Source organism: Castor canadensis, chromosome 15, assembly GCF_047511655.1.
Source record: "Castor canadensis chromosome 15, mCasCan1.hap1v2, whole genome shotgun sequence".
Lineage (NCBI taxonomy): Eukaryota > Metazoa > Chordata > Mammalia > Rodentia > Castoridae > Castor > Castor canadensis.
This window is the reverse complement of record NC_133400.1, coordinates 4,450,216-4,477,978: the sequence shown is the minus strand read 5'-3', so window position 1 is coordinate 4,477,978 and position 27,763 is coordinate 4,450,216. Positions and strand designations below refer to the sequence as shown.

The following is a 27,763-nucleotide window of genomic DNA, read 5'->3' as shown; positions in this document are numbered from 1 at the left end:
CACCACCTGGATGTAAGGTCCAGGCCAAGGACCGGGTTACTGGAACCCAGGGCCGAGCACCAGGCCTGGCGCCGGGCGGGCTCTCCTTAACCGACCCTTTATAAAGTTCACGAGGTGGAGTGCGGAGGAGGAAGGCATGGCGGGTCCGGGGCGTTGTGTAACCCGGGCCATGTCCGAGAGCGCGCGCTCACGGAGCGGAGGTGGAGGAGCGGAGGTGGCGCTCCGGAGCAACGGCGGGGGAGCCGGGCATCCGCGGAGCGTGGGCGCCGGTCCCTGGAGCCGCAGCCAGCAGAGGGCGCTGCGGGCTCGCTGGACACCAGCGCTTCGGCCCCTGCAACAGCGCCGCGGCGGGGGGCGCGGGGCGGCGGGGGGGGGACCTGCAGGGGCAGTGGGACGCTTTCGGGGGGCAGCACCCAGAGACGCCCCCCCGACCCATGGGGGGCGGTCCCGCCCCGTCCGGGCCAGGGTCCGGCCCGCAGGCCCCGCGCCCTGGCGGATGGGTGGGCGCCCCCCTCCCCCAGCAGCAGCCTTGCGAGGCCGGCGGAGTGGGGGCGGCGGGTGGCGAGCACGTGGCTCGGGGTCCGGGCGGAGCCCCCCCGCCCCCGTTCCCCGGGCGTCCCCGCGGTGTCCGCGGCCGCGGGGCCGGACGGGGAGGCGGGGCGGCGCGGGCGCGGGCGGCGCCGGGGAGGGGGTCGCGCGGGGGCGGTGCGGCCGGCCGGGCGGGGGTCGGCGGGCTTCCGGGCGGCGGCGGCGGCGGCGGCGGCGGCGGGCGCGGCGCGATGTGCGAGCGGGCGGCGCGCCTGTGCAGGGCCGGCGCGCACAGGCTGCTCCGGGAGCCGCCGCCGCAGGGCCGGGCGCTGGGCGGGCTGCTGCGCTGGGTGGGCGCCAGGATGGGCGAACCCCGGGCGCCACTGGCCCCCGAGGCCCCCGCCCCTGCCGCTGACCCCGGCCCCGCTCCCGCCGCCCTGCGCGGGGGCACCGCCGTCATCCTGGACGTGAGTACGCGCCGGCCGGGACCCCAGACCCCTCCTCCCGGCGGGGACCCCACCGCCGCCCCATCCCCACTGGGCAGGGGACCCCGGCCCCCCTCACCCCGCGGCCGAGCAGGACCCTTCCCCGACCCTCCGCGTGTTGGACCGCGAGCCCCAGCCCCATCGTGGGGCTCCCCCACCCCCGTGCTGCCTCCTTCGTCCCAGACCCGGATGTCTCCTCTCCGACACCTCCCTCCACTTCTCGGGATCTCCGCCATCCCAGAGCCCGGACCCTTGCGCCCCTGGACCCGCTGTTCCCTGTTTTTGTTCCAACCAACCCCCTTCTCTTTACACCCCGGGAACAGGAGCCCCTGGCCACCACCAGTTCCCTCTCTACCTGGATTCCTACCTGGACTGATACTTTTCTAAGACTACCAACAACCCCCTGCTACTCCCCCCATTCTTTCTTCTAGATCCTGTTCCCATCTGCGGAGATCCTCTGCCCTACTTCCTTTCCATAGAGTCAGAACCATCGCCGTGAACCCCAATGGAGCCTAGACCCCCTGAGCCCATTCTGAGCCCCCTGTCCTCCATTCCCTTTCCTACCACCCTCCCCTCCAAGAATTCTGTCCTCTCCGTGGACCCCAGACTCAGCCCTCACCCCTTCCTAGTTCCTCACCCACCCAAACCACCGCCCCCCCCCCACCCCGGGAAGCCCGTTTCACTCTCCCACCCAGGGTGGGGACTTGGAGACAGGAGACTTCTCCCGATAAAGCCAGTGGCACAGGTGGAGAGACCTGGGGGCATGCAGGGTCCTGTGTGTCTAAGGGGGCGTTGTGTGTTGTGGGTTTCTGAGAGCGTTGTGATATGTTTTTGAGAGTGTACAAGAGTGCATCGTGTGGCACGCATCCCTGCAAGTGTCGGGCTGGATTTCCTATCTCCCCCCTCCCTTCCCATCCTCCATCTCAGAACCCATAGGTGGGTGAAGGGGCAAGCTCTAGTGCCCCAGGCAGGCACCCGGTGTGCACGCACGGGTGATTGCGCACACACACACACACACACACAGCCGATGCACAGTGGCACTCCCCCAGGACCTGGCAGTGCTCAAGCTGAAAGTCCCAGGTGGAGGCCACAGTTCAGCCCACCTTGCAGGGAAGCCCTGTCCAGCCCCTCCTGCCTCCTGGCTTGCTGGCTAGTAGTGTGGGCGTGGAACCTCCCTTTCCTTATCTACAGAGTGGGATGAAGAGCCAGGATTTGGGGGTGCTCATGGCCACTCTCGGCAGATGTTGCCTGTGTCAGCCATTTGTTTAACACCCAGGACCTGGGGACTCCTAGGCCAGGACTGCAGTACCTCAGAAGGTGGGCAGTCCTCCCTGAACCTTGCTTCCGGTCTGCCTCACCCTAGAGGCCACTCATGTCCTTCTCCTGATGGGATGGTGCAGGGGGCAGGGCCATCTGTGCTTTGGCCCAGGAACACAATTCTCCTGGCTGCCACCCGACCTCCCTGGTGTCTGGGGAAACACAGGAGCTCTGGCATGCTGCTGCCCTGCCCCCGGGCCTCAGTTTCCTCAGTTTACTGGGGTACAGTTTCCCCATACCTTTAATCCTTCTCAGTCTTCATTGTGCTGGTGCATCAGTCCCTGGGGATTCAGTTCAAAGGCAAGTTGTGACTCTGTGGGCCCAGGGGTGGTCCTTGGGTGGGGCAGATGCCACCTGAACCTTGAACTCGCTTCTGTGAGTTGCTAAGTCTTAGGGCACAGGTGTAGACTCTGCTACAACAGGAGACCGTATACACACTAACCCCAGGGTCTGCCCAGAGCAGTGAATCCAGGGTGTGCCAGGACTGAGGGGCATTCAGAAGCCCGGGATCCAGTGATCAAGACCATTGCCTAAGCCCTGGGTGACACCTCCTGCCACCAGCCTGACCTCAAGGGCCAGGATGTCAGTGGAAAGTCCTGAGTAGAAATCAGCTGGTCTCCAAGTTCAGGCTGGGGGCTTGAGCTGTCGTCTCTCCCGTCCCCATTGGTGGAGCCATACCTTCCCTGCCTGCCTGCCTCTCTCCCACCCATTCTGCCTGTGGCTGGTCTGGTTGCCAGGCCTCCAGGACACTCTTCAGATGGGACCCCACCTCCCTGGAGAAGCATCAAGGGGTCTGGAAAGCCCATGATGGAGAGTGCTGGGACTGTCCACGGGCCAGTGCTTCCAAGGGTAGCTGTGTCTCACTGAGCATCAGCAGTGGGGGACCACATGGACTGATGAGTGGACGTGCACCTGCTGGGATGCACAGGGGTGTGTGTGAGTGTGCCGCACGCGTGTGTGTGTCAGAAGTGTGGGCAGGCTGGTGGCGCAGAGTGAGAGGGGCGGCTGCTTCCGAGGCAGTGTGGGGAGGGCCTGCACCAGCAGCATCTTCCCCACCCCAGATCCCAGCCCCAGGGTCTCCTCCCCAGGGAAGCTCAGCCTTCCTAGACCCTGCTGAGCTGCCCTAGTGGAGGAGTGGGATCCCAGTGTCAGGTCCGTTGTCGCTGGCTGAAAGCACCTGTTCTGGCCCCAGCTCAGTGCTGACTTCACCTCTCCTCTCTGCAGATTTTCCGCCGGGCAGACAAAAATGGTGAGTTTCCTCCCAGACTTCCCACTGAGTGCCGACGGTGCTCCCTGTCCTGATGCTTTGTGGGAAAGGGTTGGGTAGGAGACACAGACAACAGCGAACCTGAAGGTTAAGGGCACAAAACCAGGAAGTCAGAGGGCCGTGTTCTGGTGCTGCTCTGTGCCTCAGTTTCCCTGACTGTAACCGGGATCATAATGTCTCTGCTGTGTAGTGCCCAGGGCTTTGGGAAAGGCCGTGGAGAAGATACAGGTGACAGACACTTGTAAACAGAATCAGGGAGCACTCATGCAGTGCCACCTGGGCTGGGGAAGGGCAAGAAACAGGTTGTGCTGCCTGCCCCAGAGGTCCCAGTTCCTCTCCTGTGTGGACTCGAGCTCATGGAGGCACCTCTGGCCTTGTCCCTGGGAGTTACTGTTGACTGGCCCTGGTGGCCGTTGGGAATGGCAGGGCAAAGCCACAGGTCCGGGCTGGAGTTGGTCTGCAGGGGAACCCTTGGCCTCCTGGGAGGTAATGAGCCTCCCAGCCCCAGGGTGGAGGAGAGGGGACTGTGGGGATAAGAGTGGGCTGGAGAGATGATTGTGGCATTGTGGCCTGCAGAGCCTTTTAGGCAGGTCCCCTGACCAGGGTACCTGGAGTCTCAGTGTGCAGTGGGCCTAAGGCCTCATAGCGACTGCCCCGTGCAGTCTCAGTTGCTCCAGGTTGGGAGGTCTTTTGTGAGTAGGTACTTGGACTTGTCCCTGTCTTCGGTAAAAGTCTGTCAGGGTGTTCCACTGGTGACAGCAAGGCTGCAGCGTGGCTGTTTTCAGGTGAGGCCATGCTGCATGCATCTGTGTGCCTGTGATCTCTGCAGAGCGTGCACAGCACCGGTGGGCTCTGCACTGCCACTGTACACATGTCCTGAGAGTGCGTGTGTGTCTTTCGATTCTGCAGGAATCCTGCAGTGTGTGCATGGGTGTTGCCCTGATCCCCTACCAGGCACACATGTGGCATGCTTTTGCTGCACCTCCACTCCATCAAAGGCCATGTCTCCACCCCCTAAGTACAGCTGCAGGGACCCCCAGTTTCATTCCTGCAGCTCCCACAGAGGCTAAGCTGCTCCTCCTCCCTGGGCCTTATGTCTTCCCTGCCCCTGCTGTGTGGCCGTGGGGGACTGTCACCAGGGTTAATGTGGGAGTGAGATGCTGGTTCCAGTGGGAGCCGTGGGCTGGGCCCCTCCTCTGCCTCCTGTAGGGACAGGGCAGCCCTACTGCCTGGGTTCATGTCAACAACTCAACCACATAGAGCCAGGTAAGTCACCAAGCCCTCCAGTCCTCTGGTTCCCTGTCTGTAACGGGGATAACAGCTCCCATCGCCAAGGGCTGTCTGGGCAGCAGGGCTTCAGGCTCATTATAGGGAATGAACAAGTCTCACCCAGCTGACAGCCTTGGAGAGGCAGGCCGTGGGCACGGCTTGTCAACAGTGTCTGATGGTCACCTGTGCTCGAGCCTGCCCGTAGTCACTGAGTCCCTGTTGTGCACCAAGACTTCTTGAATCTACCGCTCCTCCTTTTCCAGCTGACAAAGCAAGGCTGGGAGTGGGTGATGATGTTCTCCATTTGGGCAGCGAGCAAGCAGGGCTCTAATTCAACACTGCAGGTTAAAAACAAGCTGTGGGAGGGGGCGGCTGTGGAAGTAGGTATTTGTGCAGGCATGGAACAGGTGTGCACCTAGTGTGGGTGGAGCTGCAGAGACATTTACACAAAAGCACACCCGGGATTGTTGAATGGGAGCCCGTGTGTCCACAGATGGATAGGTAGATGTCTGGGCAGAGTGGGAGATGGGTGTGTGGTCCCCTGGGTCCTTGGTTGCGGGTGGGAGGGGCATGGGCCCGGAAGATTGCAGGAGCAAGGACCTGGGGCCAGGCCTGTTGAGGGGCTCCTGTGACAAGAAACTAGCTTGGCTAGTGACGCCAGGCAGCCGGTCACCTGGGGAAGGCTAGACTGAGGAGCTGTCAGCCTGGGGCATCACCCCAGAAGGGTGGCAGCTAACAGAGGGGTAAGGGCCAGCCATCATTTCCCTCCAGGGATGTGACACTCATAGGCGGTTGGCATTTCCAAGGTCACTGCAGCGATCAGGGCTGGGTGCTCATTAGCACAGACACCTGCAGAAGCCTCTCAGCCCTCTGGCAGAGGTGGAAGGGCCAGGCCTTCTTGGCTTGTCTAATTGGACCAGGGACTGGGTTGGGGATATTTTCTCCTCGTTAGCTGATACAGGTTCATTAGGCCTGTGGTCCACCTTCAAGGTAAATGTCAGGCAAGAAGGCTTTGTGATCAGGGAACCTGCAGACCCTCTCTGTCTGTTCTCCCTGGGTGCAGAGGAGATGGAGGTGCCAAGCCAGGACAGGCAGATGGAGGCAGCCAGAGGGAGGCTGGGACCTGCTGCTGGGATGCCCCCTGTGGTGCCTGGGAAGACATGAAGTTTATCACTCACAGCCTGCATCCACTGAGCCCAGGCTCGGCCTCAGCCTCTCCACACTGCTTAGCTACTCTAGTGACAGCCACTGACTGTCCCTCACCAAAAAGGGTGACTGTGCTGGGTAGGTGGTGTCCCCTAGGTCGGGTTGAAGGTCTGAGTTCAGGAGCCACACAGGCTGCAGCTATAGAAGTTGACTTTGAGCCCTAGCTGCTCCAAGTCTCAGTTTACCCCTGAGTGGGTGACAGTGCTGCCTGTATCAACATGTGGGACTACAGCGGGGAGTCTGAGGAAGGGACCTGCATAGTACCATGTCCTGCCCTGTGGGACAGGAATGTCCTACCTGGGTTCCAGGTCTCATGGCTGGCTGTGCACTGCTCAGGTTGGCTTGGGGTCTTGTTTGTGTGTGTGTTGGGGTTGGGGGGTGGGTTCTAAAAATTACAAATGGTTCCTCTGTGAGGCTGAAACTGAAGCCGAATGTTGGGGCACCCTGGACAATGCCCCAGCCCCCTACCATGTTCCCTCTCCCTGACCCCCACATCCTTTGTGCCTAATGGGCCCAGAGAGAGCACAGGTGGTGTGAAACCTGGCGAGGCCTGAGCTTGCCCCCTCTAGAATTTGTGCTCATGTGCTCCTTTGAGCCCAGGCAGAGGCAGAGCACTGGGCTCTTTAAGGTTTAAGAATGATTCCTGCTCTGAACGCAAGCAGGTCTGTCTTGTGTGGTTGGGTAGGTTGTGCCCTGCTCAAGCACATCCTAGCTAAGGGTCAGATTGCAGCTGCATGTACTCCCAGCCCACCTGCCCTAATGCTGGGCTTCATCTTCCCCTCCCCCGCCAGGGAGGAAGGGGCATCTCTTCGTAATCCACTCAGGTGCCATATGGCCGAGCAGGGGTGCTGGCATTGACTGCAGACCCTGGAAGTCAGGGAAGGGTCTGTGTTGAGAGCTGTGGCCAGGAAATGTCTGTCCACCCCTTTCTCCGACCTCCACTGCCACCCACGGTCATGTTTCCCTTGAGGAGCACGTGGGGGGAGGGGTCTGCCCAGGAGTTGCTGCTAAGCACTGGGACTCAAAGACGACCACTCCTCGAGTTCACTGTCCCTGTGGCTGCCTCTCTGTTGGCCCCATCTGACCGGAGTCCTTCCTGGCAGGGCCCATATGAACCCAAGACATAATGATGCATACAACAATGGCAGTTGGAGGGAGCAGGAGGGTGCGACAGAGGGACAGGAATGGGCAAGTAGGTATGCAAGGGCTGTATGGCTCCTATCACAGAGCCTCGTTCCCTCTGCACCCCAGAGCCCCAGCCCAGACAGACCTGGCACCTTCTTCCTTGTAGTTTGGCACCTTCGTATGGCCTAGGGGAAGTCACATGAAAAATTGGTACCTCTGGACAGATTGCCTGAGGGCTGCCTCTGGGAAAGGTTGCTGAAGGTTGCTGTGTGGAGGGCTTAGAGTAGAGAGAGTCTGTGCCCTCTCTCAGAGCCAGGCTTGGGAGTGATTTACTGCCAGGAGACCCCGAGGGAACAGCAGTGTGGCGAGTCACCAGACTGCCAGCTCAGATCTACCTCTTACCCTTCATTACCATCATTGGGCTACTAGATCGTAGAGCTTGCCTGCCCCAGGTGACCATCAGATGTAAATGAAGAAGCCGGCTGGCCTTTGTCAGGTGCTGGTCTTAGTGAGCCCCTCCCGTAGCCTAGCTGTGGAGTGCTTGCTGGGTTGGGTATTGCCTGTCCATCAGTGTCAGTCTGTGGAGTTGTGAGTCCGCTGCCTGAGCAGTGATCTCTCTGCCGTTGACCAGGTAACCTGGGAACAGCAGGCAGGGTGGAGTGTGGCAGGCTGGAGCTGATGGGCTGGTGAGGAGCAGAGTGATGGGGGCCGTGCAGCCCTGACCTGGCTGGCCTCAGCTCCACAGACCCCAGCCGCTTCCCCTCCTTGCGCATTACAGATGACGGGAAGCTGTCCTTGGAGGAATTCCAGCTCTTCTTTGCAGATGGCGTCCTCAACGAGAAAGAGCTGGAGGATCTCTTCCACACCATCGACTCTGACAACACCAAGTGAGCCAGACCAGGGCATGGCAGGCCTCCTCCTTCTGGGCCAGCAGCAAGCCTCCATTCCCCAGTCCCCTGCAGGAGGACAAAGGGCCTGACCCTCCCCAGACTTGCTAATCCAGTCAGATCTGTTAGGACTTCACTGCCTGGGAGGCTGTCCCCAGTTTCATCTTTCCTGAGCAATGTAACTGAGCAAGGAGAGACCCTGGGTTCTGCACAGTTGCACACAGGACAGTCACAGTGGGATGTTGGCAGTGACTCTGACCTGCTATCTCACCCAGTTCTGACCCCAACCTCAACCCACTACCCTTACTTTCTAAGATTCTGTCCCTATGTTGAGCTTCACTTTCACGTGAGCCCCAATTGTTTTATTTTTTGAGACAGGGTCTCACTATGTAGCCCAGGCTGACCTCGAACTTGCAATCCTCCTGCCTCCACCTTCAGAGTGGTGGGTCACAGGTGTGCACCACCATATCTGGCTCCATTTTAAACCAAACTGTCACCAGTGGATCCCAATGCTAGCCATAGCCCCATTCTATCCCTGTATCTAGTTGAACCATTCTTCCAACCCAGTAATGACCTTGGCCTGCACCTTAGAGTCAGACAGACACCTGGTCCAGCCATCTCTAGAGCAAGTGCAAGAGCCTCATGCCGCTCATATCCACACTGGCCTTCTCAGGTCTTAACTCCTCCCCTCCCTCTCCTTCGGATCCCCTAATCAGGGGCCTCCCAAACCCTGCCTTCAGGGGCTCAGAGCCATCTGGTCCTCTGCCTCAACCCCACTCAATTTCTGGGGTGCTAGGCAGATGTGACCACTTGGGGCCCCCTGAGACTAGCTACAGATGTCTAGACAAGGAGTTGCCACCAAGCCAGTTTGCAAAGGACCTAGTACAGTGGTGGCCCAGACCGGAGGTTGGGGCTGGGTGCCCTGGGGGCATAGCTGGGGACCCAGTGGAGCAGCTGGAGCTGGTCCTTGTCTGGAAGGCCACTGTGTAGAAGTGGCTTTGGGCTGCAGATGGGTGAAGGACATTGTCACTAGGACAATGTCAGATGAAGGTTTCTGAGTTGCTTCTGCAGCCTCCAGGAGTTTTGAAAGCCAAGGTAAAATGGCCATGGAGTTTTTTATTCTCACCAGACATCTCTGATGTCCAACCAGTCAGGTGGAAAGGGAAGGACTCACTGCTTAGTGTAGGTCACTAAGAGTGACCCCATGAGAGTCTGGGGTGGGGTGTAGCAAGCACCCACCTTATACTAGGTCAAAACTGAAGCTTTTCAGGATTCTTCTCCAGCATTCCCCAAAGCGGGCACTGCAGACCTTAGCTCTTGGGATGCCAAAGAGGCTGTGGCCCCAAACACTCCACACAGATCAGAAGGAGCTGGGAGATTCTGGTTTAAGCTGGCAGAGTCTTGACCTCACATTTCCATGGCCACAGAAGTCTTTTCTCCTGACATGCAGTGTTGAACTCGGATCCCACAGAGTGCTGTCCTAGGCCTCCTCCCTCTTGGATGAGGGGCTGGGCCTAGAAGGGGTTGGTCATTGGTCTACCCCTGTAGCACTTGTCACCAAGGCTGTGTGTGTGCCTTCACTGTTGAGGGGCCATTCTCATGTCGGCCTGCTCCCTGAGAAGGGATGGCGTCCTTCCCCACTGTGGCTGTGAGGGTGCGGAGCCCAGGTAGGACAAGATGAGGAAGTGGGGTAGGTGGGTTCTGACAGCCTGTAATTGTCACAGCTCCGCTGTCCAGCCCTTTCCCCTCACCTCTCCTGGGCCCTAGCTTGGCCCAGCTTGATCACATCAACTTAGGATGCGACCTGCAGACTGGGAGAGGAAACAGAAGTGGGGGTGACATGGACAGGGGGCAGAAAGACGGTCCCTGTTGCTCCCTCTTCTACGAATTGGGGCTCATGGTGTGAGAGAGGGAACACAGCAAGTGCATTACAGGAGGGGAGGCCTCTGACTGACTCTCTTTCTCTCTCTTCAGCCACGTGGACACCAAGGAGCTATGTGGTAGGTCCCAGCTATGCAGTGAGCACAATGGGGTGCAGGGATGGGACTGGGGAGAGGGCCTTGGGTGAGGGGACAGAATCCTCTGTGACCCCAACCTTTGCTTTCTCCTCCCCCAGATTATTTTGTGGACCACATGGGGGACTACGAGGATGTCTTAGCCTCCCTGGAGACCTTGAACCACTCTGTCCTGAAGGCCATGGGCTACACCAAGAAGGTCAGTGGGTGTGGGTGGTACCTCTAGGGGCCAGAGCCTGAAGTGATTCTGAATTTTTCCAGGCATCCTCGCCCAAGGATTCCTGGATTTGTGATGGTGACTGTAGAGGGTTCCCACGAGAGCAGAGACAAACTGTGGAGTGAGTGAGAAGCTTGGTGAATGGCCCTGTCCTGTTGGGTCTGGTTTGGAGCATGAGGCTGGTTCCCACAATTGAGCCTGGTCCTGGGAAGGGACCTGACAAGGGCTCCAGCCCACCCCTCACATCCTTGGCATTATACCCAACACCTCGGGTCATTCTGTGGCAATCCTACAAGACTGGAAGGGGACATCAGAGTTCATGTGTCTAAACTTGACCCAGGAGTCTGATGGGGCCCGTGTGAGAGCGTTGGGAAGGCAGGAACCATGAGCAGTAGAGCTGTGAAGCATTCTGGGAAGAGGACCTGCTGTGGTCCTCTTCAGTGTCTATCCGCAGTCCATGTGCTGGCTGAGTGAACTGAGCTGAGGGTGTCACCTCAGACCAGAGCCTTGCTTTTTCCACCTGAGTGATGGGAACTTCGTCTTCCAGTTCTTGATGGGACTGAAGGAAGCTGCTACTGGCTTGGCACAGTCCTGCACAGAGCACAGGGGCTGACAGTTTCTGTCACTAGACTCCTGCTGTGTGCCTAGTGCAGGTTAAGGCCGGTTCCCCAAGACCTTCACGGGCTGACCCCGAGCCTGCACTGAGCCACACTGCCTTTCCTGCCCTAGTTCTGGACTGTTTCGAGTCTTGCTGTAAGAGTGGCTCTCTGTAGGCATTTTACTGTCCCCAAGTCCCACAGCAGGTGGTGGGTTGACAGGGCACACTGGCAAGGTGTCAGCCCCTGCTGTGCACGACAGGCTGCGTGAGGCGCGCGGTGCACCAGAACCCCTCCTTGACCTCGCTTCTCACCTCAGAGTGGGGTCACGTCCCAGCAAGACCATTGACGCCTGCAGTGTGGCCTGTCATCTTTGCCTGTGCCATCCAGGAGCGGGCACACTCCATGGTGCGGGGTGGGGCGGGGAGCTCAGTGTCTCTCCTACTCACTGGAGATGGGGCTCTTGGAGTCTCTGTGCACCCGTGGTGCCAGGGTGGCCTCTCATGGATGTCAGGTGGTGACTGGCATTTTTTTTGTGTGCCTGCTCTCTAACCGGCTGGTTTGTAGGATGGCAGCTCGCTGGTTATTTTAAATGCTGTGTTGGGTTCTGATTTTAGTTGACCCCTTGCTCTTGCCACACAGTCGGGGTGTCCACCAGTGGGGACAGCTCTCTGCCCGCTGACGTGTGCTCCCTTTCTCCCTTGCGTGTGGCATCTCCCCCAGATTCTAAGGGCGGTGGCAGCACCAGGCACCTTGTTTTGCTCCTGATTTCCAAATGCCTCTAACATCCCTGCATTAATCCTAATTTTAATGGCAGCTCTTATTTTAGAAACCTCTTCTGCTGGGGAAGTATTTCTGCCGTGAGTCGCCACGCGTGCCTCTGGTTTTGCTCGGGCCATCGAAGGCTTTTGCTTCAGCTGTGCGTGGGGCGGATTCTATTTTTGGGTCCTCTCTCATTGAACTACACACAGCTCCCACCATAAACCTTGTCAGAACATCGTTCTTACCATCTTGCTGGGTCCCTGTCACCAGCTGAGGCCTTGCTGTCCACTGAGTGGGGCTGAGTGGAATGTTTTCTGCGTGATTCGGCATCTCTAACATGGAAAGTTTTCTACTTAAAAGCAGGAAGAATAGGAGGGGATGATTTTCACTGGTGTCTTAGGGTCAACACTACTGTTAGCCTTTTGGGGTCGTTTTGCTTTTTATGTCCATTCTAGTGTGTGTGTATTTTTTTTTTTTTTTGGAGGTACTGGGGTTTGAACTCAGGGCTTCATGCTTGCTAGGTAGGCGCTCTGCTGTTTGAACCACTCCACCAGCACCATCTTAGTATATTTTAAACAAAACTGTTCTGGGCATGTTCAGTGTTGCCAGCAGTTCTGCAAAGTGTGTTCTGAGGATTATTTGTAAAAATCTAAGACGTCATTTGAGATGAAAGAGGCTGTTAATGTAAAATAAGTACAATGAAAAGTCTACTGTTACAGCCCAGTAATTTTAAATTTGGTACTATTTCCTACTTTTTAAAGATTTGCTTGTTTTGGTTTTTTGAGACTAGGTCTCACTATGCAACCCAGGTTGGCCTTGAGTTCTCAGTCCTCCTGCCTCAGCCTCCCACAGGCTGGGTTTACAGGGTTGCACCACCATGCCTGGCTATTTCCTTCATTTTATAGTCTCATATTTGACAGAATATTGCCTGTTTTATTTCGCTGTTTCTAAAAAACAGCCGCTGGCGCTTTTACTGAAATGTCGTGTTATCTTTTCTAATTTATTTGGAGTTCTTAGTATAATTTCCTTCCTTCTTCTACCTTGGGGTTCTTGTTGCAGCTGCTCAGTTTGCCTAATAAGGAAATTTGAAATGTACAATTTTATCTTTTGATAGTGATATTTTCACAGCCCCCATAGAGTCACTCACTCCTGCCGTCCTCTGACTTGTCTCTCCGTTCTCGCTCCTGTCTCGTGCTGTGCCTGTGAGGTTGCTTCTCCATTTTTCAGAATGGAGATGTCTTCATAGCAGAGTGTTTCATTGTAACCATCTCTTGGCTACATCTGGAGCATCAGCTTTCAAAATAGTTGACTTTCTTCGTTATGAAATATATGCTGTTAAAAGGTTTTCTCCAAAGATGAAATCGTGTCTCTCTTACAGATATTAAAATGCACAAACCATAGATTTTCTTAACTCGCTAATGTGAGAAATAGTGAGCTGTCACCACTGGCTCAGGCGAGAAGTCAGCACATGCGGACACACGCACACACACACACACACACACACACACACACACACACATGGACACATGGACACAGGCAACTAGGGATTCCGAAATGAATTTGTGGGAAAATGTCAAACTACTAACACCCAAGGGGCATCAGTGGTGTCTGCTGAACAGAAATCAGAGGCATTTCTGCAAATGAGAATTGCTGCATTATTACACACTCTTTCTACATTTTGCAGCCTTTTAAAAGTAGCTCCAAGCTGGAGTACCAAGTGGGAGAGCACCAGCCTGGCAGGCATGAGGCCCTGAGTCAAACCCCAGTACCACCAAAAAAAATAATTAAAGTTCAAATCACTCTAATCCTAGTACCCCTGACTACTGTGAACATTTTAGTTCATTACCTTTGCACATTTTTAACGTGTATTTCTTTAATGTTTTTTCATATTCTGTTAGGTAAAATAGCAGAAAATAAGTTTTTCTAAGACTTTTCACATATTATTAAAATGGGTTAAAGCATCATTTAAAATATCACTGTTTGAATTCACCTATTTTTGTTATAGTAGGTTATTTCTAATTTTTTACTATCACACTGTAACTAGCATCCTTAGGCACATATGTTTGTTCACACTTTGCATTTAAATGGAGATTAAGGAATAGGAATAAAGTGAGCATGGTGGTGCACACCTGTAATCCCAGCACTTAGGAGGTTGAAGCAGGCAGAACATGAGTTCAAGGCCAGTGTGAGTCATTACATAGCAAGATCCTGCCTCAATATAATTTTTTAAAGTTAGGACCAGACACAGTGGCTCACATTTGTAATCCCAGCTTCTCAGGAGACAGGAGATCGCGATTTGAGGCCAGCCTGGGCAAAAACATTAGCAAGACCCTATCTGAAAATTAAACTCAGACAAAAAGGGTTGATGGTGTGACTCAAAGGACAGAGTGCCTGCCTAGCAAGTGCAACGCCCTGAGTTCAAACTACTCATAAGTAAAGAGGTAAAATAAAAATGAAATGAACAATGAGAATATAAACAGCTTAAGGCTGTGCTCTGAGCAGAGCTGCTTTATCCAGGGACTGGGTCCCTTGAGGTGCTGGTCTGTTTGCTGCAGCCTCCTCTCCCAGCCCGTGATGGTGAGTGGTGCTGTGCCTCTGTCCTCGAATTCTCGGCCTCCTTATCTGTGGTGCGTTCCCGTCAAATCCAGCCGGTCCATTCATTTGATCAGATACGGCTGCAGCACCTGAGCACAGGCGTGCTTTGTTCATCCTCTGTGTGTCTTGGTGGCGCCCGCTTGGGTCTTGCTTAATCAACTCTGGAAGCGTGTGTTTTCCGGGGGGATTCTGCTGCCTTTCTTCACTCTGAGCGTCTGTCTGGTCTGACCGCTCTGTGAGCTTTGCTCCTCGTTTTGATTCTTTCTTGGTGTCTTTTCCTTTTTCCTTGTGATGTCTGCAGTGTTCAGTTGATGACTTAGAAGGTAGAAATCCTCATTTTCACTCTCCCAGTGACTTCAGCAACATCATAGATCTTTTTAATACGATTTTTATGTTCAGCTCATAAAAACACCTTCTATGTCCTTTAGGGAAAAAGGGATTTTAAGATTTGGGGTTATTTTCCCCACAGTTTATCGACTTAATCCAGTCATTGGAAATAGGCTGTCGTGGTTAACGTTTTTATTTCCAGACCTCTGTAACCTTTGTGTTTAATTCAAGTGACCAGCGCCTACTCACACTTACAACTTCCCTATCCAAGAGTGCTTCCTATGCACTCTTTGCAGAAAAGATGTGACTCTGACAGTGAGCAGTTTACAGATTTCTCATTGTCCTCCGTTGTCCTGCTAACTGGATGCCTGCCACCAATCTGACCCTTCCCTCTGGACCCTGCAGAGCCAGTCTTGGCTGTGACATCAGTCGTGCTGAGGGAGAAATCTGTAAAAACTGTATTTTTATCTCCCTTGGAGCTAGATTGTCTTGTTTGGAATTCACTGCACCAGTCACAGTTACTGACCTCATCCTGAGTCACTGGCCTGGCTACTTGCAACCCTTCAGTTTGTTTCCCTGCCCAATCAGACCTTTACTTGGTATTTAAGTAATTAATTAATTAATTAATTAATTTGGCACGTGTGTCTCCTTGCTGGTTTTTGCCATTCGTTTGTCTGGAGTCCGTTGATCACTGGACGTGGGTGGTTCCAGCTCTGCCAGGAAGGATAGTGAACCATTGCAATACGTCAACCTGCCAGGCCTGGGACATGTTACCTACCTGGCCTGGGTCTTGACACAAGACATCCATGCCATGCTGGTCCTTCCCTGCTCCCCACCCCATGCCCCATTCCTCGGTGCTCCCCCTCTCTCAGCCATGTTTCCACATTGTGCAATTATTGCTAATTAATTCCCAGTCAGAGTGATGGATGGTTTAATTTGCTTTCCTTGAGATCCCTGTTTTCCCTTTGCTTTGCCAGGACTGGGCAGAATTCCAAGGTGCCCGGGGCAGGTGGCTGGGGAAGGCAAAGTCTTGGCAGAGGAGGCCAGGAGGACAGCCCAGGGTTTGAGATCCAGGATTCCCCTCCCCGCCCCACTACCACAGCAGCACTGCTATCTCCTCACCCCCACTGGCCTGGATAAGCTGGGCTTCTCAGGTCTGCTCTAAAGCCTCTTGCTGCCCAAAGAATCTCGACTGAGAACCGTCAGTGTGGAAGCCTTGTGACAGGGAGGTTCTGACTCAGAGCGCAGAGCAACACTGGCAGGAAAACCCCGGTCACCCACCTTTGCCACAGGGTGGCCCAAGGTTCCTCTCCTCCTAGGGTGTGCGCAGTCTCCCTCTGATTCCTCTCAGACTCCTCTGCCCTCCTCCTGAGGACCAAGCTTCTTTTACTTTCTTTGGGGGACCCAATTTAACCTCTTAGCTGCATTTGATTCTGTTCTTTAATTCCTCTGAAGAGCAACATGAAGACCCGGAGGCCCAAGGAATTCTCATCGGAGGAGATGGGAGGGGGTGGCAGTTGTGACGGTGTCTTTCCTAATGCTTTATCTCATTACAGCAAGGAAAACACCACCACCAGTCACTGCTGACGCCACCACCATCACTACCGTCATAGACACAGGAGGCAGTAGACCCCCCCATGCAAAGCACAGACACCACCCCAGGGTCCCCAGCTGCTGTGCTAACCCCACTCAACTTCTTTCCCTCGGCGCCCTCTTCCCTGCACAGGTGTACGAGAGTGGGAGCAACGTGGACCAGTTTGTGACCCGCTTCCTCCTGAAGGAGACAGCCAATCAGATCCAGTCACTGCTCAGCTCTGTGGAGAGTGCCGTGGAGGCCATCGAAGAGCAGACCAGCCAGATCGGGTGGGTGGACAGGACCCTGCAGGGTCATAGGGGGCTGTGCCATGCACGTGCAGGCCTGCTTGTGTGTGCGCCTAGCAGCTGGGGGACCTTGGCAAGTTGTACACCTCTCTGTGCCTCCATTTTGCCAGCTGTACCATCCCTAGCTCCTCAGTCACTGTGAGAACTGAGTGAGTCAGTGTACTCAGGAGAATCTCTGGCATGCACGCGTGCAGGTCATACATACGTGCAGGAAAGACGCCATTGTGAGGCCGATCCCTCTTTCCACATCCCCCATCCCACTCAGTTTATGCAGGACAAACCTACTGTCTGGACCACTTTGTAAAACTGGAAATGAGCTTAGGAAATGGTGTAGGGCCACACCAATTGGAAAGCAAGTCCCATGCCAGCAGAGGTCAGTGTGACCCACTGCCCACAGGGACCTTGAGGCCACCGCCCTCTTTGTCTGTACAAGCAGGAGGTCTGAGGCAGCGTGGACGGGGTTCTACACACACGGCTGTCTCGGGAGGGCTGAAGGAGAAGCCGGTGTGATGATTCTCACAGTGCTACTCTTTTTGAGTGGGTTTGTGGACATTCTGGGTGCACGGGAAGGCGCCCAGAGTCCCATCATCGTAGGCATTGTGTGTTTGTTGCAGAGGTGAGTCTTTCCTTGAAGCTCAGCAGGGCGGGGCTGCGGGGCACAAGCCTCCCCCCAGCCCCGCCGTGTGTTTCTCAGGGTGAGCAAAGTGCTCTCTGCCCAGAGCACCTGTGGTGCCCAGTGCAAAGAGGAAACAGGGAAGACAAACAGGTGTGAGCTGCAGCCAGGTGCCTACCCGAACTCTGCCCAGCCTTGGATTCCCTGCCGGCAGTGCAGCCGGGATGTCACTTTGTCACACAGTAGGGTTTGAGCATGTGTCATTTGGCTGGTGAGGAACCGGTCCCGTTCTGACAGCACTGGCTCCCAGATTGTGTTTGCACCAAACACCTAGAGCAGAATTGCCTGGGAGACTTCAAATGCAGATTCCTGGGCACTGGGCTGCTGTGCTGGTTCCAGGGCCCGGGAGCAGAGCCCAGAATCCTGCACCTGTGGCCAGCCTTGTGAGCCTGAGTCCTGATCACTCTGAGAGCCGACACTTAGATTTCCTTTTTGTGTGGTTTGTTTTGTTACCATCTTAGTTTAAGAACAAAGAAACCCTTGCCCTTTCTATCCTGCTGCAGACACATCACACCCAGCACTGCCAGCTCCATCCGTGGCTGCACCTGCCCATCCTCATGTGTGAATCTTACTCTGGCACATGGGTGGAGGGGGCGGCATGTCAGGATGGGAGGTACATCTGCTCCACATCCCCACCTCAGACTGCTCCAGATCTCAACAGCTTTGGCTCCCAGCCCTGCATTCCCACCCTGGAGCAGCACCCCAGGATGCTGTGTTCCAGGCATAAGCTGCTGGTTCAGACCTGGCTGCCCAAGGGGCCTCCACTCAGCCCTTCATGGTCTAAGGACACATTGAAGTTACTGCTGGTTTGTCTGGATGCTGTGATTGACAGCTTAAAGACCACCAGCATCTGCCTCCCTTGGGGAACCAAGTCTGTCCCTTGACACAGGAGACAACCTGCTAAGCTTTCGGGATTCAAGGGAGTCCAGAATGTACCAAGGCAGTGGTGCTCAGAGACGGAATGGGTACTGGCCGTGCGCACAGGCGCTGTGTGCACAAGTGTTACCTCCATGCGTCTGTGCACTTGAAAACCTGCAGTCACTTTTCCAGTGCTCCTTTGCCTGTGAGGCTCTGGTTGTTCACGGAGCCTTTTGGGGTCCCTGCTTGGCACAGTCCTTGGCGGGTATGTGCATCACCCTCTAGCTAGCCATGCCTGTGCATGTGTGTGCAGGGAAAAGGTGTGTGTGGACAGGAGATGGGGGCCTGGCTGAGGTCAGGGGCACAGTTCTCTGGCCTATTACGCCCCCACCATTAGTGTCTCTGAGGGGAGGGACTCACTTTTGCAAACACAGGTCACCCACCTCAGAAGGTAACACGCAGCATACTGGCCTCTAGTGAGGCAAGGACGGGGACTTGGTACCTCCCCGGCCTGGGCTTGTCAGGTGGCAAGGAAGCTGTGAGGTATAGATGTGGTGGGGACCTGGCCCAGCTTCTTCTCAGCCCTAGAACTGAAGTTCTCAGAAACAGGGTCTGGGCTATGGAGCTGAGTTCCAGTCCCAGCTCTGCCACTGCTGGCCACATGGCCTTGACCAAGTCACCTGCCCTGGGGGCTTTGCTTCAAGGACACATTGCCCACCTTGAGGACCTGGCGTCCACAGGGCAGCTCTGTGCACTTTAAGTTCTTAAGTACTAAGTGAGTAATCGATGCTCACTGAAACTGCTCAAGGTGCCCGGGCCCTGCTGCTGCCATCATTGTCTGTGTTCCCCACTCACTGCAGACAGGACCACTGCAAACCCAGCCACGTTGTCATGGAGACCTGGTACGGAGGGCCCACTCCTCCCTATGCCCCCACCCACAAGCTCATGGCCCCGGAGCAAGGGAAGAGCCTGCTGCCTGGTGAGAGAGCAGTGGCCCAGGGTGGGAGCACTGCTGGGGGTGGGGGAGAAGGCCGGCCCTACCCACCATCAGGGTCTCTTTCTGTTTCCCAGCCACCGGGGACCCAAAGGAGGAGGGTCTGGAGGCCCAGATCGGCAGGTTGGCAGAGTTGATTGGCAGGCTGGAGAGCAAGGTAGGCCCTGCCCCTATTCTGCCTTTCTCCCTAGCCATCCCCCCAGCCTGAGAGTACAGTTAGGCTCAGGGCAGAAGTCAGGACTGCTGGGAAGGCTGTGGGAAGGACATGACCCAAGTGGTGTGTGTTGAGGAGCAGGACTAAAGAGAATGGACATGAAGGGTAGATGGTGTCTCCAGGAACAGCGTGGTCAGCAGAGGCCTGTTCTGCCAGACCCTCACTGCAAAGAAGGCGTAGGAGGTGGCCTGAGCAGGCAGAGCCCAGAAGCAGTGTTGTGGTGAGCAGGAGCCAGTGATAGTCCAGGGTAACTAGAAGCCAGGGAATGGCCAGAAGGAGAAAGTCTGTTAAGTACAAACGGCACGTCCACAGGTCATAGAAAATGGCATGACCTTTCCAGAAGTGGTTTCCAGGGATGGTTTGTGACGCAGTAGAGTATAATGTGACCATTTGAAAGAGAAAAGCTGGGGTTATGGATGGGTGGGCTGTACCATAAAACAGCCTTGGGCCAGTGACATGCCCTTTCTGAGCCCCAGGCTCCTCTGATGAGGGAAGATGACCAGGACATAGCACAGCTCGCAGAGGTGATGTTAAGGGTTGAATAAAATGATGTCTTAATGGCTTATCACAGAGCTTGATTCCTAGTTAGCGTTAAGTCAGCACTGTTAGCAATTGTCACCAGACATTCTGTCACCAAAATCCATGTACCGTACATACCACTCCACATACCTGTGTAAACCACTTAGCCAGCCTCAGCCCTAGCATCGCCCTAGGCTTGAACAACCCTGCTATTTTTCTGTGTTTTTTCACATCTTTTGCAAAGGGCACTAATAGAGGTGGGTTGGGGGTTCTGAGGGATTCACTGGGGTGAAAGATGGGTCCCCAGGCACTCCAGGGAGGAGGAGTCTGATTGACAGGAAGTCTGAGGGAGGACACCGACCTCTACTGCATCAAGCCAGCTGCCCTAGTGGGAGCGGCTCAGTGGGACACTGCTGCCGGGTTGTCATAACAACTCAGAGGAGGCCCCCAGGAGGGAGAGAGGGAGGCTCTTTGAAGCTTATTTTTAGCACCCTGGTCGCCCTAACAACCAGGCTGGCTGGTAACCACGGAGCACCTGAGCGCCCTGGAGATGGAGTGGGGGTGGGGGATCCCTCCTCTGCAGTCTCCGATTGGCCCAGGCCTAGTGTGGAGGGCAATCCAGCCCCACCCTCATGGGCCAAGCTAACCCCTGCCAGGAGGGAGGATGGGAGGCACTGGGACAGCAGGTGGAGATGCCACCGTTGTCTCATACATAAGCTAAAGAGGCCAGTTTTGCAGTCCCTGCCCTCCGATTGTAAAATGAAGGAAACAGGCTTGGGCCTGGGGAGTGCAGTCTCTTGCTGGTTCAGAGAAGCCAGGATCCTCAGCAGGGAGGGTGAATGTTCAAGCACTAAGATGTTACAGGCGACGATCCCACTCGAACGCCTTCCGCAGATGTAACTCAGCCCCGCGCCATTGTGACAGTCTGTCTCAGAGAAGGTGGATGGTCCAATAAACGCAGGGGCTGCAACTGTTAGGCTGCCCAAGTTAAAGGAAGAATTGTGATTCTCTATCAGGAGAGACAGGTGCTGGGTTAAAACCCAGGCCATGACCCTTAATGCATTTCTGTGGCCTTCAGAGCCCAGGCTTCTCTGCTGTGAAGTGGTACCATTGAACAGGTATGGGTGACAGCTGCCCTTCTGGAGCTGACAGAGGGCCACCCCTCCCTCAGGAAGGCTGGGAAATGAGATAGAGGGCAGACCCTCCAGAGCAGGACCAGGCGAAGGCTAGAGTGCAGACCACTGATTCTACCATGGTCAGATCTGAGAGGAGCTGGGAAGAGGTATGAGTTAGAACTCAACAGAGAACTAGCAAGGATTGGGGCCTCCCTGCCCCAGCCAAGCACTCGTGGCTCTTCGCACACACTCTGCAACCCGGCTTGGTCTCCGGGGTCCCCTGTGAGGCAGCTCTGTCCACACAGTCTGGGAGCTCCACCAGCCTAGGGATCCCATAGCACCTGCCATGTTGGGATGGGCTGCAGCTCCAGGCCTCCCTGGTGGAGGTGGCTTCTGTCTCAGGCTTCTTCCTGCTTTTGTCCAGGCCCTCTGGTTTGACTTGCAGCAGCGCCTCTCAGACGAAGAAGGCACCAACATGGTGAGCCCCTCCTCTGACCCCTGCCTAAGCCAGTACTGTCGAGATGTCCCTGACACCTCTCTTCCTGGGACCACCAGAACAAACACATGGAACCCCAGTGCTTGACCCCACTCTGACCTCCCCTCAGGGGTGTGTTGGGGTCCTCCAGGACTTGGACCAAAAAGTTCAGCTTGGAGCAAAGCCAGTGCTGGACAGGCTCAGATGTGGACTGGATCGGGATCTAATCTTGCTGGGCCCTGACTTGCTGTGTCTCGAGATGGGACACACTGTTGTATGTGGGGGCTTCCTGGGGACTACCTTATGCAGTTGGCTGTCAAAGGTTGAGTCCTTTTTTAAGCCAGTTTTCACATGTGAGAAGAAAAATGATGGGAGGGTGTGCCAGGCCCACAGGTGTCCAGGCTCACTTCCGCTCTGGCCTGCAGCACCTGCAGCTGGTCCGGCAGGAGATGGTGGTGTGTCCTGAGCAGCTGAGTGAGTTCCTGAACTCCCTGCGCCAGTACCTGCGGGGCACTGCGGGAGCAACAAGCTGCTTCCAGTGAGTGGGCAGGGTGTGGGGCTGGGTGGCAGGGAGCTCTGCATGACATGGTGGGGGGATGGGACTAGCCTCTCCGGGGAGCATGACCTGGAGGCTGAGTGGGGCTTAACTGTGGGCTGTGGCTTGCGACTTCATCTCCCAGACCACAGCTTACTCATCCATGTAGAGGGTGGCTAGCAGGACCCACTCCCTGGGCTGGTCACTGTAAATGGGATGATGAGTGTGGCCCACACCCTCTGTGCTCATTGGGAGCTGCTGCTGTTCCTTAGTGCTGGGCCTGGCTTGTAGCACTTAGTGATTGAAGAACAGAGACAGCAGGGAGGTCTGCATGGCAGTAGAAGGATGGGTGGGTCCAGCCCCCCACCCCTGGGAAGTACATGAGAAGAGGCAGCCACCACTCTTCCCCTTGTTATGGTTGGTCTGTGCTGTACCACCCAGGAGGGGTCTTCCCAGGCCATAACCCTGTTCCTGTGTCTCCAGACTAGGGATACTGCTTGGCCCCTTCTGGTCCTTGCCCTACTATCCTGGTACAGCAGAGCTAGCAGCTGTGGCCACCTCTTTAAGGTCTACAAAAGATGGTAGCCCTGTGTCCTTGCTGCCAGCAATCCAAGAGGACTGTGTGCGTAGGCTCCAGCCTGGGCCTCCTCCTGGCTCCACTTCCTCCCTACCACACACACACATACTGTTCTCTGCCTCGCTTCTCTCCAAGAGCTCTTCCCACTACCAAGCCCCCTGTCCATTCACCCTCTAGGTCCTGGGCCTGCTGGGGGCCTGCTGGGGACCAGGCTCTGGCCCTAGGGATCCCATGCTGATCAGGGCAAAGTGCCTGCTCTGATTCAACATTTATTCTTGAAGAGCAAAAGGAAGACCAAGATGACTCCAGGTGGTGATTGGGACTATAAGATGGAGGTCACAGGACTGTATAACCTGAGGATCACAGCCAGGCCAGGGCTCTGGGCACTCAGCCAAGTCCCCAGAGAAGAGGTGGCAGCTCAGGCCATGTCTGAGAAAGGAAAACAGTGACACAGCTGGACAGTCATGAGCAGGAGGCCTGGGGCAGCAGGACCCACTCCTGCCAAGCACCAGGGACTGTGTTGGAGACACTGTGAGAAATGGGCTAGGAGAGGCAGGTGACCAGGGAGCAGCCTGTCACCCCAGCAGTATAGAGCCACAGGTTTTGCCCCTGGTGCATGCGGGGATGGAAAGAGGAAGGCAGTCCTGAGGATCATGGGCTTCAGAGACTGGATTGAGGACAGGGCCACTTGACTTGGATACAGATGGGCCTTTTGCTTTGGTTTGGTTCATGCTGGGCAAGCACTCCACCACTGAGGCCCACCCCAGCCCTTGCAGGTGCTTCTTACAACCACTCACAGCAGGAGCTGAGGGAAGGAGGCCCGGCCACCCCTCCATGCTGGGTCCCCATACATTTCCTCCTCATTTTGGCCATCCAGGTTGTACTAGTGGTTCCTTCTCCCCCTCCCCCATTTGTTGAATGACTGTGTGTCCCCTTCGTACCCAACCCTGGCGAAAGGCACAAAGACTTCATTGGCTATAATAACCAGACTCAGATGAGCCCAATTATTTGTGATGACCTTTGCCAGAGGCTGGGAAGAGAGGCCGGAGTGGCACCTGCTGCAGGCTGCGTCTGGCTAACAGGCCACACCCCTTCCCCATCTACTCATTAAGAGCCCCCAGCTCCATGTGTTGTGGTAGGGGGCACACGGTATCCTAATAATACAATCGGCCTTGGCACCCTGTTTCTGTCCTCTGCTGCCCAGGCTGGAGGTGGCTGTAACTACACAGCAGAATGTTCATCTCGCCTGTTTAGGAGACTGAGGGGGGCCCTTGCTCCCTCCCCATTCACCCCATTGCCTCCTCCCCTCAGAAGCCACGGGATCTGCTCCCTCCCCACCCTATGGCTCAGATTCAGGGGACAAGGGACTGTTTCAAGGATGACATGAGACAACAGTTACAAGGAAAGGTGGCTCAGGCAAGGTGCTTTGGTTCAAAAAGCGGGGTTTGTTAAATGAATATGGTATCTTTCAGCATTACCTTCCCTTGTGACTCATTCACTGCTGAAGGCCAGGCCCTGTCCTAAGTGGAGCTGGAATGGTAGAGAGCCTGGGACACCCAGCAGCTGCTGCTGGGGGCTCTGAGCCGCTCTGGTCAGAAAAGCAGTGGTCTCTGGGCTGCCCTAAGGCCTGTGGGGAGCAAGAGGGACTGAAGAGGGCTGTGGTGCCCTGGTGCAGCAATATGGTCGGGGAGCAGCCCATGGGCGAAGGTGACCTCTGCAGGCCACAGACTCCCCTTCCCCCTGCAGCATCGCCGCGGTGAGGCTGTCGGACGGCTTGACCTTTGTCATCTACGAATTTTGGGAGACGGAGGAGGAATGGAAGAGGTGGGTACAGACACATCCCCTGTGCCAGGGAGGGGGAGGGTGATGAGGAACCTGGCTCTCAGGTTCTAGAAGTCTCTAGAGGTCTTTCCCCTGTGGACGTGCAGTAGGCAGCGCTAGGTGCTGAGTCCCTTCCTGGGACCCCCCCAACTAACCCGGGTTCCCTGGGCTGTAGGCACCTGCAGAGCCCCGTGTGCAAGGCGTTCCGGCATGTCACGGTGGACACGCTGAGCCAGCCTGAGGCCCTCTCCCGGATCTCGGTGCCAGGTAGACCGTGAGGGCTCCTCATCTCCAGCAGAGTGGGAGAACCTGTCCCCGCCAACAGCCCCAGCCCTTCAGGGACGTTATGCCCTCTTACCGCCAGGGATCTGGGCCACACTCAAGCTTTTGAACCCAGTGCTGGATATGCAGAATGAATTCAGGCCGTGAGGGGAGCCTGAGAGACAGGGCCACCACAGGACAAAAGACAAGGCCAGAAAGGAGGGAAGGCTAGGGGCCCCAGAAAGTACACCCAGTCCAAAGAGACCTTGAGAGCCCCCTCCACAGGTCCCCCCCACTTCCCATGTTCATGGCCAAATTCTCCTTTATACATGTATAATTTGTCACCTGTGCATCACACAGAGGTCCCAAAGCCTGGCTTTGTGCACTGCCTACCTGAGTTCCCCCAGCGTGGCCTCCCATTGGTGCCCAGCCCTGGCACCAGATGACAGAAGGTGTGTTCCTGCAGGAATCAGTCCTCCACCCTGAAGCAGGGAAAGAGCGAGAGTGGAAGCCTGTAATCTGCGAGCCGCCCCACCATCCAAGGGGAAGGGGCTGCGTGGTGCCCACCCTCTAATAGCTGGCTCCCCTTTCTTCTGCTTCTAGCTGCCTGGTGCACCGTGGGCCGAGACTGATCCCTCCCCACAGCCCGGGTAGAGCCTGCCATCCACCCTGTCCTTGTAAAGGACATCCCCTCTTTTCTAGGAACTTTGGTACACGAGCTGTCTTTTCAATATACGTCTCAGCAGGACTGTAGTTTCCCTGCTATAGGTGGAGGGCAGGAGCCCCTCTCCCAAGATGGAAGAGTGGTATCTGTGCTGCTGGGGACCCGTGGAGGCCAAGGTTGGCAGGGGGGCTTCTGGGCCAGCACCCTGCTTCTCCCCCCACCTGCCAAGTGGCCTCCCCCACTCTAATGGCTGAGGCTCAGCAGGCCTTACCCCTGAAGACAGGTTGCTGCTTCTCTCCTCACTGACAGTCCTGTAACCTGGTAGAAGCTGTGACCCCATAGTACCCAACCCAGGCCTGGGTCAAGCCCGCAGGCGGCAGTAGAACACACATTACCAGTGCCGTGCTAGGCAGACAGTGCTGCTGGGCACAGGCACCAAATAAAGTCCGGTTGGCAGCAGCTGTGTGCTCTTTCTGTTTCCCCCGTTGCAGCTGCTGGCAGCTGGAGGGGAGGCTGTGGGGACGCAGGACCCTGGGCAGCACAGTCCGGTGTCCCCGAGCCCATGTTCTCAGCCAACACATGGAAGCAGCAGCAATGCGGCGGGGAGCAGGGGAGGTACTTTGACAAGTAAGCCTGCATGGTTCAGGGGCCCTAGATGGCCACGGTCAGAGTGAGCAGTTACCGTTCATGACAGCCAACAGCGCAGGAAGCCAGCCAAGGTCAGCAAGGGAAGCTCAGGCAAGGAGCCTCCATCCACTTTGGTTTCCCAGCAGCCACATGTGACCACACACACTAAGCATGACCTCTTTATCTCTCCGGAGTCTCCATCTTCATCTCCTGCTCTCTGGAGGGCCATAAATCATACCCTTATAGACATCTGGTGGCCTTCCAGGAGCCAAGCGAGGCCAATGCTCTCCGAGGCCATAGGTAGCCCTTCTCTGCTCGTCTGTAAATTGTCCATTCCAACAGAACAAGAGACCAAGACCAAACTTGGAATGCCATTTTTCAGTCCTGTTCTGAGAACTCTAGAACTTCCTCTATTTCTCTTGTCCTTGACTCTTCAAAGTCTCAAGGGACAAGGGAGAGGAAAGAGCAGCAGATCCCCCTCTCAAGGGTTCACTCAGGGGCAGGAGGGAGAAACAATGGCCAGTGGGAGCCCACTGAGGCAGGCCATAAGTGGGCCTCTTAGCAGCTGCCAGCCTGGGGCCCCTGCCAGGGAAGCCATAACCAGTGCTACCACGCCTGCAGCAGTCCCATCCCATGCTGTCCAGGTGCTTGGTGTCTTGAGGGTACACCCTTGATGCCTGCCACTCACAGTGACCCTGAGAAGCTCATGTGGGCTTGTGGGAAACACAGACATGGAGTTGAGTCCCAGCACCTCTCACTAAGTGGCAAGCCCCTGTGCCAGCTTCCCAGAGCATTGGGTTTCATCTGGAAGATGGGCAAAAAGCTGCCCTGAAAAGGATCAGGGACCACCTAGTCCAGGGGCCAGAACAATGGCTAGTACCCCGCCTGCCTGTGTAGCTGCTTGTTGGAGGCAGCTTAGCTCTTCTAAAGCTTACCCTTGGGGGCTGAGGCTCTTCAGGGCACAACCAAGTAGCCCCATTTAATGTGTCACACCTCTTCTGCACCCTGCGTGTGCTGCCCACACTGTTGCCAAGCCACAGTATCGCTGGTGAGGGGAGCCCGCCAGCACACTCTCCTCAAGCTGTGCAGTCAGAGCAAGATCAGGCTCTGAAGAGAACAAAGCCCATCCCTGAAGGGTCTGTGAGCGCCCATCTAATTCACACTCCAGACCCAGGCATGGAGTCAGTGCACTGTCCTGGACCCTCGCCAGTGCCTCCCTGTGCTTGGCAGGAGGAGAAATGGAGACACAGAGAGGGCAGGTACTCACCAGAGGTCACTTCAGCAAATGAGTAGCTCAGGTTAGATCCTAACCCAGAGCCACCCACCCCTGACCCTGTGCCCAACCGTTAGGACACCAGCACCAGTACCTGGAGGGTCCAACTCCAGAGCAATCCATTGACATCCGAGTCAAGCTCCTCAAACAGTTAAAGACAATGATTATGTGGCCCAGAATGTATTTCCCGCTTTCCCTTTGTTGCCAGGAAATTCGGTGTTCCCTTGTCAATCTCAACCCAGATTTCCTGGAAATAACGCTAGTGCTGTTGGGTCCCCTTGTGAGACATCACCTTTAACCTTCACGATAAGCTCACATCACATGCAATGAGCCCAGTCCGTTTTCTGGCTGGAAAACAATGTTAGAACAGGTTCACGTTCCAAGACCCCCAGAGCACAAATGGCAGAGCCAGCATTGCGAGCCAGTAGCTAACTCCAGAGTAGGCCCCCTGACAGCCTCCTTTGCAGCAGGACCTGTCCGGCCTGACTTTGTTAGTCCTGGACTCGATGGTGCCATCACACCCACCTCTCTAGCCTGAGGAAGCAGCAGGACCTCAGTGACGAAGACCATCCCTTCCCACTGCCCGCCAAAGTAACATGCTCCACTGGAGCACTCGGCCCAGCGTGTGTCCTGGCTCCCAAGCCCTTGCCCAGGTGGACACTTTGTCATGGAGCTGAGGG

General features: G+C 56.0%; 1 protein-coding gene across 1 annotated transcript; it reads left to right on the top strand.

The window, feature by feature from the left end:
* Positions 1–779: 779 nt before the first annotated feature.
* Positions 780–25,642, top strand: Necab2 (N-terminal EF-hand calcium binding protein 2). The gene is made up of 13 exons (XM_020168393.2): positions 780–995; positions 3,555–3,579; positions 7,976–8,084; positions 10,059–10,084; positions 10,201–10,298; positions 16,323–16,459; positions 18,869–18,987; positions 19,080–19,159; positions 21,275–21,328; positions 21,751–21,863; positions 24,184–24,261; positions 24,434–24,525; positions 25,123–25,642. The coding sequence occupies exons 1-13, from the start codon at positions 780–782 to the stop codon at positions 25,149–25,151; spliced, it is 1,176 nt and encodes a 391-aa protein (XP_020023982.1). The 3' UTR covers positions 25,152–25,642.
* The last annotated feature ends 2,121 nt before the right edge of the window (positions 25,643–27,763 follow it).